The sequence below is a fragment of the Salvelinus sp. IW2-2015 genome, linkage group LG22 (assembly GCF_002910315.2).
Source record: "Salvelinus sp. IW2-2015 linkage group LG22, ASM291031v2, whole genome shotgun sequence".
NCBI classification, from domain to species: domain Eukaryota; kingdom Metazoa; phylum Chordata; class Actinopteri; order Salmoniformes; family Salmonidae; genus Salvelinus; species Salvelinus sp. IW2-2015.
The window spans coordinates 5,382,904-5,395,498 of NC_036862.1; the positions used below are offsets into that span (position 1 = coordinate 5,382,904).

At 46.1% G+C, this 12,595-nt stretch overlaps 3 protein-coding genes across 3 annotated transcripts; 2 read left to right on the forward strand and 1 right to left on the reverse strand.

The window, feature by feature from the left end:
* Positions 1-189: 189 nt before the first annotated feature.
* On the forward strand, positions 190-12,284 carry LOC111949670 (latexin-like). The gene is made up of 7 exons (XM_070433974.1): positions 190-570; positions 5,382-5,546; positions 5,986-6,048; positions 6,294-6,468; positions 11,205-11,341; positions 11,669-11,731; positions 11,825-12,284. The coding sequence occupies exons 1-7, from the start codon at positions 331-333 to the stop codon at positions 11,942-11,944; spliced, it is 963 nt and encodes a 320-aa protein (XP_070290075.1). The 5' UTR covers positions 190-330; the 3' UTR covers positions 11,945-12,284.
* On the reverse strand, positions 3,889-5,356 carry LOC111949669 (elongation factor G, mitochondrial-like). Its single transcript, XM_070433901.1, has 4 exons — positions 5,328-5,356; positions 4,729-4,841; positions 4,164-4,349; positions 3,889-4,046 (listed from the first exon to the last, which is right to left on the reverse strand). The coding sequence occupies exons 1-4, from the start codon at positions 5,354-5,356 to the stop codon at positions 3,889-3,891; spliced, it is 486 nt and encodes a 161-aa protein (XP_070290002.1).
* Positions 6,680-7,688, forward strand: LOC139022779 (latexin-like). Its single transcript, XM_070433973.1, has 3 exons — positions 6,680-6,745; positions 7,073-7,135; positions 7,229-7,688. Exons 1-3 carry the CDS (start codon positions 6,680-6,682, stop codon positions 7,346-7,348), a joined length of 249 nt encoding a protein of 82 aa, XP_070290074.1. The 3' UTR covers positions 7,349-7,688.
* Positions 12,285-12,595: the final 311 nt, after the last annotated feature.

Below are 12,595 nucleotides of genomic sequence, written 5' to 3' on the forward strand. Positions count from 1 at the left end.
AACATTCTAAATTCCGTTTAAGTCGTGTTTTAGAATGGTTTCTATGCTATATTAATAAATGAGGCCCCTTTTCTTTAAAAAGGCTTCGGCATTATCATTTTCACAATTTCAGTGTTATTGAGACCTAATAGTGTGAAATATCCCGTTTGACTGCAGTCCTTTTTAAATAAATCACTTTTCTGGAGGACTGCTCTACTCAGTGTTACATGTGCAGGCCTACGTGAGACCAGAAGAGGAGTTTGTTTAGATAAAGAAAACCGAACAGGCAGCTGAGCTGGACAGTGTCCGTTTCCTCTCACTCCCACCCTCTCTTACGTAACCCTGAAATGGATGCCTATTTACACTCATCTTGCATTCCTTAGGACTCCACAATCCTCTTTGGCATTAGTTTTCTGTTCTCAGATCTTTGTGTGGAGTATGGGCTGGACGCTGCTTATCCTTCTGGTTGTTCTGACCGTGGTCCACGGGAACCCGACCGTGACTGTCAGAACTGGGTCAGGACCAACAGTGGAGTTCGATCAACACCCAAACAGTGTTCCTCTGGGAGAGGACACACGGACCACTACAGAGGTGAGTGAGCTACAAACCCCTAGAATCCTCTATTCCGAGAGGAGGCACATCAGCATAGACTCGAGACTTGCTGTACAGGCCGACATAACATGGAGAATGAGTCTCCAGTTTGTTTTGCTTGAAAATACTGATTTGACTTAACTTTGTCCAGCTTCTTGCAGTGATGCACATTAGATAGTATTTCACAACCCGAGTTGTGCTTTCCAGTCGAATCCAGATTAGATCAAATTCAGGCAACCTAAAATGAACACATCAACCACATAACCACCTGCTAAGTAAATGAAGGAGCAATGACACCCTGGTGAAATGGTGGTATTAGGTCAATCTTATTTAATCATCATTACAACATATGCTGTACATAGTACAAAACCAGTTAATATCCATGCCCAAGTTGAAGTTCAAACTTTGAGCTTGCCTCAAGTCTTCATGAAAACTGCTAGGCTGTGGGGCAAGGCTGTTTGCCTGAATGGAAATAGTCATAATAAATACTTTAGGACAGTGTGGGGGGAAAACAAGGGGGTGAATCAAGGGAATTCACTTGGATTCACATTTGTAGCATTTTGAATGCACATATGATATAATACACCCACCTTATTTTAATTTCACTTTTATTTAACTAGGCAAGTTAAGAACAAGTTCTTCTTTACGATGATGGCCGAACCCTAAACCGGATGACTCTGAGCCAATTGTGCGCCGCCCTATTGGACTCCCAATCGCGGCCGGTTGTGATACAGCCTGGAATCGAACCAGGGTCTGTAGTGACGCCTTAGACCGCTGCGCCACTCAGGAGCCCTTGGTGAGGCAGAGGATGTTTACAGTTGATTGAGCACTGTGTAGGTTTGTGTGCATTTGTCAAGCATTCCATTGCAGTAATGGTATTTTTTTAGGCGGTAGATCAGCTTTAATACTGCAGATAGATTGTAGCTTTCATCAATGTAATTGTCTGCATCATTTCCAATCTCCCATATTTTYTTTTATACATGCACACAAACATACATACCAGTCAAAAGTATGGACACACCCACTCATTCAAGGGTTTTTCTTTATTTTTACTATTTTCTACATTGTAGAATAATAGTGAAGACAAACTATGAAATAACACATATGGAATCATGTAGTAACCAAAAACAGTGTTAAACAAAAATGTATTTGTTTATCAGATTCTTCAAAGTAGCCACCCTTTGCCTTGATGACAGCTTTGCACACCCTTGGCATTCTCTCAACCAGCTTCATAAGGTTGTCACCTGGAATGCATTTAAATTAACAGGTGTGCCTTGTTAAAAGTTAATTTGTGGAATTTCTTTCCTTAATGCGTTTGAGCCAATCAGTTGTGTTGTGACAAGGAAGGGTGGAAGATAACAGAAGATAGCCCTATTTGGTAAAAGACCAAGTCCATATTATGGCAAGTACAGCTCAAATAAGCAAAGAGAAATGACAGTCCATCATTACTTTAAGACATGAAGGTCAGTCAATATTGAACATTTCAATAACTTTGAAAGTTTCTTGAAGTGCAGTTGCAAAAACCATCATCCTAAATAAATGCTTCAGAGTTCAAGTAACAGACACATCTCAACATCAACTGTTCAGAGGAGACTGCGTGATTCAGGCCTTCATTGTTGAATTGCTACAAAGAAACCACTACAAAAGGACACCAATAAGAAGACACTTGCTTGGGCCAAGAAACATGAGCAATGAACATTAGACCAGTGGTAATCTGTCCTTTGGTCTGATGAGTCCAAATGTGTGATTTTTGGTTCCAACCGCCATGTCTTGGTGACACAGAGTAGGTAAACGGATGATCACCGCATGTGTGGTTCCCACCGTGAAGCATGGAGGAGGAGGAGAGATGGTGCTTTGCTGGTGTCGCCATCTGATTTATTTAGAATTCAAGGCACACTTAACCAGCATGGCTACCACAGCATTCTACAGCAACACAACATCCCATCTGGTTTTCGCTTAGTGGGACTATCATTTGTTTTTCAACAGGACAATGACCCAACACACCTCCAGGCAGTGTAAGGGCTATTTGACCAAGAAGGAGAGTGATGGAGTGCTGCATCAGATGACCTGGCCTCCACAATCACTCAACCTCAACCCAATTGAGATGGTTTGGGATGAGTTGGACCACAGAGTGAACAAAAAGCAGCCAACAAGTGCTCAGCATATGTGGGAACTCCTTCAAGACTGGTGGAAAAGCATTCCAGGTGAAGCTGGTTGAGAGAATGCTAAGMGTGTGCAAAGCTGTCAAGGAAAATGGTGGCTACTTTGAAGAATCTCAAATATAAAATTAACACTTTTTTTTGGTTACTACATGATTCCACATGTGCTATTTCATAKGTTTGACGTCTTCACCATTATTCTACAATATAGTAAAAATAAAAACCCTTGAATGAGTAGGTGTCAACTTTTGACTGGTACAGTACATACAAATACATACATATCTTAAATATTTTTTTCCTTCATTACTTTCTAACCCTACCACCCCTATCCCAATTGGAGTAAACAACAACGCTTCTACTTCCAGCTTATACATGCTATATACATTTTATGGACAGTATATTTTACAATAGTTCTATTTTGTTTGTTTTTACTCCTGTCCTTCCTCTACACTCAATCTCTCCCATCTATTTCTGATGTCCATCCGTTCAGATTTTTATTTGCCACATCTTTCAAACTGTGCTCTTTCACAAAAGTTCTGAACCTATATACGTTTTATGCACACCGTGTGTTTTACATTAGTTATATTATTAGTCCCAACCTTCAGCTCCATTCAACCCCCCTGTAATGTGTTTACAATTCATTGATTGTGTGTGTTGTCCATCCTTAGTTCTTCCCCTTCTTGGCAGGCAGCTGTCCCATTGACCCCAGGTATTTGTTGACGAGCTCCTCCTGAGTGCCAGGCAGACATGGCTGGTATCTGCTATACTCCATGGTGTACTCTCCTTTCCCCTGGACACAACACACTCATCAGTTCTCCAGAAAKGATCATAGACTGAGCAAAAACTTTAGTCCAAATAAATTAACTGAAAAAAACACGCAAATACAAACTCAATTCAATATCACTGAAAATGCATGGCTTGTTATCCTGGACAATTTTATGACTAATTGACGTCTTGACATCCGACTAGAGCAGCCAGTGCCTTACCTCTGTACAGGACCGGAGCTCTGTGGCGTAACCAAACATGTCATTCAGTGGAATCTGGGGMGAGGAAATGGCGATTTGACCATCAAATACACAGTGACTGGACAGACGCTTAACCTATCCTGTCTTTGCAGGAAGAAAAGGGCATAGGAAGTGTGAGTATGACAGAGCTGCACTCACATCAGCGTAAAGTAGCCCTCTGCCCCATCCTGCCTACTGATGACGCCATGGCGACGGTTGACCCCAGCGATGACTGTCCCTTGGAACTCATCGGGCGCCACAATTTCTACTGACATGATTGGCTCCAGCACGGCAACGTTGGCCTTCTCCATGGCTACCAAGAGGGGGACATTCAGTAGGTTTGTCAAAAAGCTGAGAAGCACGGAAAAGGTATACAGAGGGAAAAATATGCGAGAACAATGGGGGTGTATTCTGGTTAGTTGACACCCACCTTGTTTAAGAGCGCCCTCCCCTGCACGGATGAAGGAGATCTCATTCGAGTCCACCATGTGATGCGCTCCGTCTTCCAATAGGAACTTGACGCCTGAGATCTTGTGACCAGTCAGAGGGCCTTTCTCACAGGCCTCTCTGAATCCYTGCAGGAGAGAGGGATGAGATGGTGACAGTGGTGTGGAAACTACGACCCGCAGGCCCATTCAATCCGGCCCACGGGAGGTTTGAGTAAAGAAAATAGAAATGATAATGGACCTTTATAATCAAATGAATGCCCTTTTTGTAGCCCACGAATAGATATTTGACAAACTAAATCGGTCAAAATAAAAATATACGTGGCCCTCTTGAATTTTTCAATCCCGATGTGGCCCTCAAGTCAAAAAGTTTCCCCACTCTTGGGGTATGAGATTAGAGGTCTACTAGAATTTCTAGCTGAATAAGATACAGGATTTTTTCAATCCTAATTACACTTACTGAAGGGCCTATGTGATTTTCAGACTACAGCCAGGCATGCGCACCTTCTCAACAGCCGGCACAAACTGTTTGGGGATGTTGGTTCTGACAGTCTTCAAACTCCACTTTTGTGTAGTTCTCTTGGGCCAGAGGTTCCAGAACTCCTATCACTTTACCATACTGCCCAGAACCACCAGACTGCTTCTTATGGGTAAAGTCAAACCTGCAGAGACAAGCACATAKCCAAAATCAGTAACTAATTTMGAGGWTTTTCATTAAAGCATTGGTAGGTAAAGAWCTGCCATAGTTGCCAAAACGATCAACTCACATTAACATAGACAAGCAAAGTAGCTGTATGGTCAYTYGCCATGCTTTCATGTTAGTGAGGAGAAGGGAAATGTGTGGCCTGTCTCTTTTAAAGAAGGGCGGTACTAACTGAATTATTGGCTTGGGAGGAAGCAGGAAGTTTTCTCCCCTTGCATGTGGCTGTTTCTCCAGCTGTCTAACCGCAACAGCCTCAACGGGCAGGGAGTTACAGCCTTTCCAGGCACACTCCCTTCCTCTCTGACACTTCTACCCTCCCCTTACTCACTATATTCCTCTGTATTCTCCCTATTTCTCCTTATCTAGAACTAGGGCAGGACACGACTTCCTGCACCAGCACACACAGAGGTCAAAGTCCCATCAGCGGCAGACTGACTCTCCCTACCTGTCCTCACCACCCTCTTTTGCTCTCATTCCCCTTCTCTCCGGTGTGGATTAGGGGGAAAGCGAGGTGGTGGAAGAAGTGATGACGACTGGCGTGCTGAACCCGAGTCACTTCCCTGCCCGCCGGGCAGCCACGGTGGTCCAACACTACCTGAACACCCGCTACGGCTCACCCTACAGGTGGATCTTTCTCAGCACAGTACACAGCGGCAGCGCAGAGGTAGGAGTGGAGATGATCAGCATACCTTGGGGTGTGTGTTGGGCAAGAGCAGTTAATATTACAAGGCAAGGAAGGATCCTTGAAGGGGATGGATATGGGAGGTCTGTGCGGATAAAAAGTCCATTCTCAAAACCGCGTACAGTGGGAGCTTTTTATTTATTTTTTATTTTACATTTTTAACTAGGCAAGTCAGTTAAGAACATGTTCTTATTTTCAATGGCGGCCTAGGAACAGTGGGTTAACTGCCTTGTTCGGGGRCAGAATGACAGATTTTTACCTTGTCGGTTCGGAGATTCGATCTTCTAATCTTTCGGTTATTAGTCCAACGCTCTAACCTCTAACCCCCACATGAGGGGGCGACGGCTTTATGGAACATAGTTCTGTTTGCTTACATTTTGTCTTAAGTGGTTAATTTCTGCTCTCTCTCCCCGGCTGTCAGGATGTGGCGGAGATGGGGAGGAAGTATCAACTGGAGCTTACCATGCAGGAGATGATCAGTAACGTAAGATCCGGTTCACATTCTCAGTGACTCACTATTGCACAGAACAGCCGTGTGAATAAATACACGGTGTGTTAAGTAACCTTGTCTAYACTGCCATGGTGAAAAACACCTGTTTGATCAACTTTTTTTCCCCCCTCTCCCGTAACTTCCCTCTAACATACCTCAACGTCATYCCTTTCCCCAACTCTCCCTTCATATTCTCCCTTTCTCCTCAACTACCTCACCCTTTCCTCTCCCTATAAAAGGTCTCGGGGCGGTGCTCTGCGGAGCTCCTCTTTCCAGGGGGAGAGGGGCAGAGTGCTCCCCAGGTCCAGGCCTCCTGTGAGGGACTGCATCAAAGCAACACCACGGCTCAGGAAGAGGCCTTCTACCAGCARCAYAGAGCCAGCAATAACMTRGYGTCAGGAAMCGATATACCAGGTAGRTAYARAKMCACAMACAMMYMASTSASCCYYSSCMYMMWKYYCWMWYMTGACWRYSAYKKWWRTGGYYWYTTTKRYWSASASYKWSGKYCAYWTGKRGYCYWKCKKRMMGYYMYKYKKKYRWSKKSKSKKYGWSRSMYMSMKWYKSWYMMWKSKRSYSYMKCKTRWASMCMTYYWGRYRWSTRKRRGRSRYRGSSTMYASWKWSATCATGCTGAGGGAGTCCAATGAGAGCACGCTTTACAACATGGCCCAGGTGGCCAACTTCACACAGCTGGTGAGCAGCCAATAAGTCGGTTCGAGTTCCTGCCCGACTAGATGCGCAGGCGTTGCGTCAACCGGCGGTTGCGTGCTACGTCGTCGACTGTGCAGTCGGGCATCAGATTGCTAGATCATATATGGTTAGCTGAGACGTTAAACGCCTATCCAGGCGTGTGGTATGATCAGGCATGCGTCTGATGTAGTCGGACAGTAACTTGAGAAGAACCTCCGCGTAACCATGGCGATATCTGCCCAAATTCCAAATTGACACTTAACTCCCCACCCCATTCCTTTCCATCCGTCCTCACACACTTGGTCCCCGGTTCTGTCTGTCCCTCAACAGGAGACTGAGAAGGACCAGCTGAGGTTCAACTACCATGTCCTGCTGCATGAAATGATTTCCCAGGTAACTAAAACGTCCTGCCATCGGTCTTCACAGAACTCAGACGTCATGTTTGTTATTATAAAGGTGCATTGTTGTGTGTGTGGTTACGCGCAGGAGATCATCCACTGGAAGCTGCTAGTCACCTGGTCCCCAGCACAGGGAGTTCAAGTCCTGCAGACTGAGCTGCAGCCAAAGTGCCGCCACTGTGAGGCTCCTCCAAACACCACCAACTGAGATGCACGGAGAAACACTCCAGAGCCTTACACAAGTACCGCAGAGAATAAAGCACCTCTTAGGACTTGAATGAAGGGTAAAGCCACGTTCTACCTGCTTTGAAAAGCTGAGCTTTACTCTTCACACTTGGCTTCAGTAATTATGTTTCCCTTCACCACTACTGCTTCAGAGGAGAGGGCACACGTCAATGTCCTTACTGCAGCTATGTGAATGCACTGCTTTTACTGTGTCAGCATGTGAGACTCTTGGTGAGCTATAACAATGTGTTTCAACTTTTTGTTAATGTACTCTATTGATGAGGTGATGCGGGCCAATAAAGCCGTCGCGGTACACAATGTAATGCTTCTGAGAGTGGTTCATTTGGACATTGTTGCCGTGTGTTACGAGTGGTACTTACGCTTCCGCACTTCTCCCTGAAGGCTACCTTGGGCTTTCCCATCACACAGGGGCAGTTATACTCCCTCTCCATCCTCTACAGAAAGACAGCGAGAGAAAGTAAGGTCCGCTTGATTTACTGCACCGAAATGCCATTGAAGATTCTAGATGTTTGGAACTCGTAACGCATTCTATTATCCTTCAAGACAACTTAGGACACCGTAAGATGAAAGAAATGAAACAAAAATGCGAACTCTGCGGACAGAAGGATCTTCAGATCGCCGGAGAGCGGAGTACAAGACTAGTACCTGTGAGTAGATCTCCAGGTGCAGCTCTCCCATACCAGAGATGATAGTCTCCTTGCTTTCTGTGTCAAAGTGGACCCTGAACGTGGGGTCTTCTCTGGTGAAGCGGTTGATGCCTTTTAGAGAACTTATCCGTGTCATTCTGATCCACAGGAAGAGGGAGGATGAGGTCATACAAGCTCATATACTCTACTGAAATGGCATCAAGGCTTAGTATGGTCATTTAGACTCCTCATACTACATAGAATATGAGAGGGGCCCACCTTGTTGGATGGCTTCATAGACATGGAGATGACAGCCTCTGGTATGTGGATGGACTCCTGTGGGAGAAACGTGTTGAATGATGCTCAAGGTCATGACATTATGCACACACAGGCAATTGCACAACCCGATTGCATCTTTAAATACACGTCAGTGAGTGCTGACTGGTTGTTTATCTAGTCTGGACAATGGCCATAGGCATGTACCATGGAGAGGTTGGCGCTGGTCCGGGAGGTGAAGGTGTCTCCGCTGGCACAGTCGATCCCGAATAGGGCACAGATGTCCCCTGCATACACCTCCTCCACATCCTGACCAACCGGAGAGGGGGGGGGGGCGTTCACAATTTATGACACAAAATGAAGATTGTTTCAGTTAAACAAATGTATARATAAAGTTGTTTGTAATCATGAGATGTTATCACTAGGGTAAGTAAGGTTGGGAAATCAGGGTCATTGGGCTGTGTGGTAGAACCAAACGATCACAGTGCCTTTCATAGTACTGAAACTGTCAGTTTGCGCCATTTACTTCTGGTTTACATTCACCTCCATCTGGTCGGCATGGAGACGCACTAGCCGCTGCACGCGGACCTTCTTGCCTGTGCGTGTGTTGAAGATGTACTCAGTCTTCTTCAGACAGCCCTGGTACACACGCACGTACGTCAGCTGACCAAACCGGCCTGCCTAGAACAGAGCCGGGGAGAGAAAGAGAGGGAGGGAGAGAGAAATCCGTCTACAAGGGAGAGAGAAATCCGTCTACAATCCCTATACAGTTTATCACACAAAAAAGTTTATACAGTAAAATGTGCCAGATTACTTGTTGAAGAGAAGACGGTTTGCTAGCTACACAGTGTTGTGACGCTGTGATGTGCTCACCTCCAGTTTGAAGGCCAGGCCAACGAAGGRCTGCGAGGCRTCYCTGGWKGGATCCATCAGGATCTTAGTGCTGTTACTGGACTCCCTGACACAGAGGAAACAACACAAGGACAGTGGTGAGATCTGACATTGTTCAAAGTTGTCCCTGAGCCCATACTGTTTTGATTTTGGCATATCAATTCATTCAAAGATGGCTGTGTCATATTGAATAGTGTTCACTGTCTAGGCACAGAGGTCATACTCATCGTTGAAGAGGGCGTAGTTGTTGACCTCTGTGGGGTTGGGCAGATAAKCCAGCACTGTGTTCAATAGAGGCTGGACCCCCTTGTTCTTCAGGGCAGTTCCCACCAGCACGGGGCTGAAGAGGCGCTGCACTGTGGCCCTGCGTATGGCTGYCTGTGGKAGGAGAGACGGGAGAGGTCAGGGCCCAGGGGGCAGAGTTCACAGGTCATAGCAGAAAAGATGACTGAGGCGTAAAATCAAATGACATCATTTGTTGCGATATCCCAAAACATGATGAACGGACACACACACCTTAAGTTCTGGCACAGTGGGGATCCTCTCTTCCAGAAACATCTCTCCCAGGGTCTCGTCAGCGTTAGCCACACACTCCACCAGCTCCTGTCTCCTGTCCAGAGGAGCACGACCGACACCTGTTAATCAACACCTATAAAATGAAAAAAGAGACTGCGTTCAGATAAGTTTCTCTCCATTTCCATCCCTTCTCATCTGTCCTATTCTCAACATCTTGGGGTATTTTTTCTTACCTTTTTTTAATGTTAGTGTTCCCCGTTTCCTTAAATGTGTTTGACCTAAGGTTAGTCCTGCTTTTAGAAGTAGCATTTTGTTGGTGGACAGAACCGGTTAAGCTCCGTTTACACAACCCACCCCCCCCCACTGGATGTCAGTCAATCCGTGAATGTCACCGCACCGCAAGCCGGTTCCTTGTGAAACATTACTTCTTGGACTACGGCAAATCTGAAGAGTCAAACTTGCGGATCATCAAATCCGCTTTGCCAAGCTCAACAGTGACGCACATTGGCAAGGCGAAAAACGTGTGCCCCCCCCCCCATTTTGACATCAAAATTATGAAATTACACATATGGAATAATGTAGTAACCAAAAAAGTTATATTTTAGATTATTTAATGTAGCCACCCTTTGCCTTGACAGCTTTGCACACTTTTGGTGTTCTCTCAACCAGCTTCACCTGGAAGGCTTTTCCAACAGTCTTAAAAGAGTGCCCACATATGCTGAGCACTTGTTGGCTGCTTTTCCTTCACTCTGTGGTCCATCTCATCCCAAACCATCTCAATTGGGTTGAGGTCTGGTGATTGTGGAGGCCAGGTCATCTGATGCAGCATTCCATCACTCTCCTTCTTTGTCAAATAGCCCTTACACAGCCTGGAGGTGTGTTGGGTCATTGTCCTGTTAAAAAAGTGCGTATCGCTGCAAAATGCTGTGGTAGTCATGCTGGTTAAGTGTGCCTTAAATTCTAAATAAATCACACAGTGTCACCAGCAAAGCACCCCCACACCATCACACCTCCTCCTCCATGCTTCACGGTGGGAACCACACATGCGGAGATCATCCGTTCACCTACTCTGCATCTCACAAAGACACGGCAGTTGGAACTAAAAATCTCGAATTTGGACACATCAGACCAAGGGACATATTTCCACCGGTCTAAGCAAGTCTCTTCTTATTATTGGTGTCCTTTAGTAGTGGTTTCTTTGCAGCAATTCGACCATNGCTCCTCTTTCCAGGGGGAGAGGGACAGAGTGCTCCCCAGGTCCAGGCCTCCTGTGAGGGACTGCATCAAAGCAACACCACGGCTCAGGAAGAGGCCTTCTACCAGCAACATAGAGCCAGCAATAACATGGTGTCAGGAACCGATATACCAGGTAGGTACAAATACACACACAACTCAGTCAGCCTTGGCATAATGTCCAAACATGACAACCACTGAAATGGCCATTTTTGTTCAGACTGTGGTCCATTTGTGGTCTTTCTGACCGTTACGTGTTTGTGGTCTCTTTGACAGACAGCTACGGTCACATGGAGCCCAGCGTGAAGCCCTTCTGGCAACTGGGGGGCGTGGCCTCCAGTTTCATCATGCTGAGGGAGTCCAATGAGAGCACGCTTTACAACATGGCCCAGGTGGCCAACTTCACACAGCTGGTGAGCAGCCAATAAGTCGGTTCGAGTTCCTGCCCGACTAGATGCGCAGGCGTTGCGTCAACCGGCGGTTGCGTGCTACGTCGTCGACTGTGCAGTCGGGCATCAGATTGCTAGATCATATATGGTTAGCTGAGACGTTAAACGCCTATCCAGGCGTGTGGTATGATCAGGCATGCGTCTGATGTAGTCGGACAGTAACTTGAGAAGAACCTCCGCGTAACCATGGCGATATCTGCCCAAATTCCAAATTGACACTTAACTCCCCACCCCATTCCTTTCCATCCGTCCTCACACACTTGGTCCCCGGTTCTGTCTGTCCCTCAACAGGAGACTGAGAAGGACCAGCTGAGGTTCAACTACCATGTCCTGCTGCATGAAATGATTTCCCAGGTAACTAAAACGTCCTGCCATCGGTCTTCACAGAACTCAGACGTCATGTTTGTTATTATAAAGGTGCATTGTTGTGTGTGTGGTTACGCGCAGGAGATCATCCACTGGAAGCTGCTAGTCACCTGGTCCCCAGCACAGGGAGTTCAAGTCCTGCAGACTGAGCTGCAGCCAAAGTGCCGCCACTGTGAGGCTCCTCCAAACACCACCAACTGAGATGCACGGAGAAACACTCCAGAGCCTTACACAAGTACCGCAGAGAATAAAGCACCTCTTAGGACTTGAATGAAGGGTAAAGCCACGTTCTACCTGCTTTGAAAAGCTGAGCTTTACTCTTCACACTTGGCTTCAGTAATTATGTTTCCCTTCACCACTACTGCTTCAGAGGAGAGGGCACACGTCAATGTCCTTACTGCAGCTATGTGAATGCACTGCTTTTACTGTGTCAGCATGTGAGACTCTTGGTGAGCTATAACAATGTGTTTCAACTTTTTGTTAATGTACTCTATTGATGAGGTGATGCGGGCCAATAAAGCCGTCGCGGTACACAATGTAATGCTTCTGAGAGTGGTTCATTTGGACATTGTTGCCGTGTGTTACGAGTGGTACTTACGCTTCCGCACTTCTCCCTGAAGGCTACCTTGGGCTTTCCCATCACACAGGGGCAGTTATACTCCCTCTCCATCCTCTACAGAAAGACAGCGAGAGAAAGTAAGGTCCGCTTGATTTACTGCACCGAAATGCCATTGAAGATTCTAGATGTTTGGAACTCGTAACGCATTCTATTATCCTTCAAGACAACTTAGGACACCGTAAGATGAAAGAAATGAAACAAAAATGCGAACTCTGCGGACAGAAGGATCTTCA

Bases quoted from the DNA above. Each gene is read 5' to 3' on its own strand.
- LOC139022779 (XM_070433973.1), top strand. From the start codon at position 6,680: ATGCTGAGGGAGTCCAATGAGAGCACGCTTTACAACATGGCCCAGGTG. The intron at 6,746-7,072 runs GTGAGCAGCCAA...GTCCCTCAACAG, and splicing joins TGGCCAACTTCACACAGCTG to GAGACTGAGAAGGACCAGCT. The intron at 7,136-7,228 runs GTAACTAAAACG...GGTTACGCGCAG, and splicing joins TGCATGAAATGATTTCCCAG to GAGATCATCCACTGGAAGCT.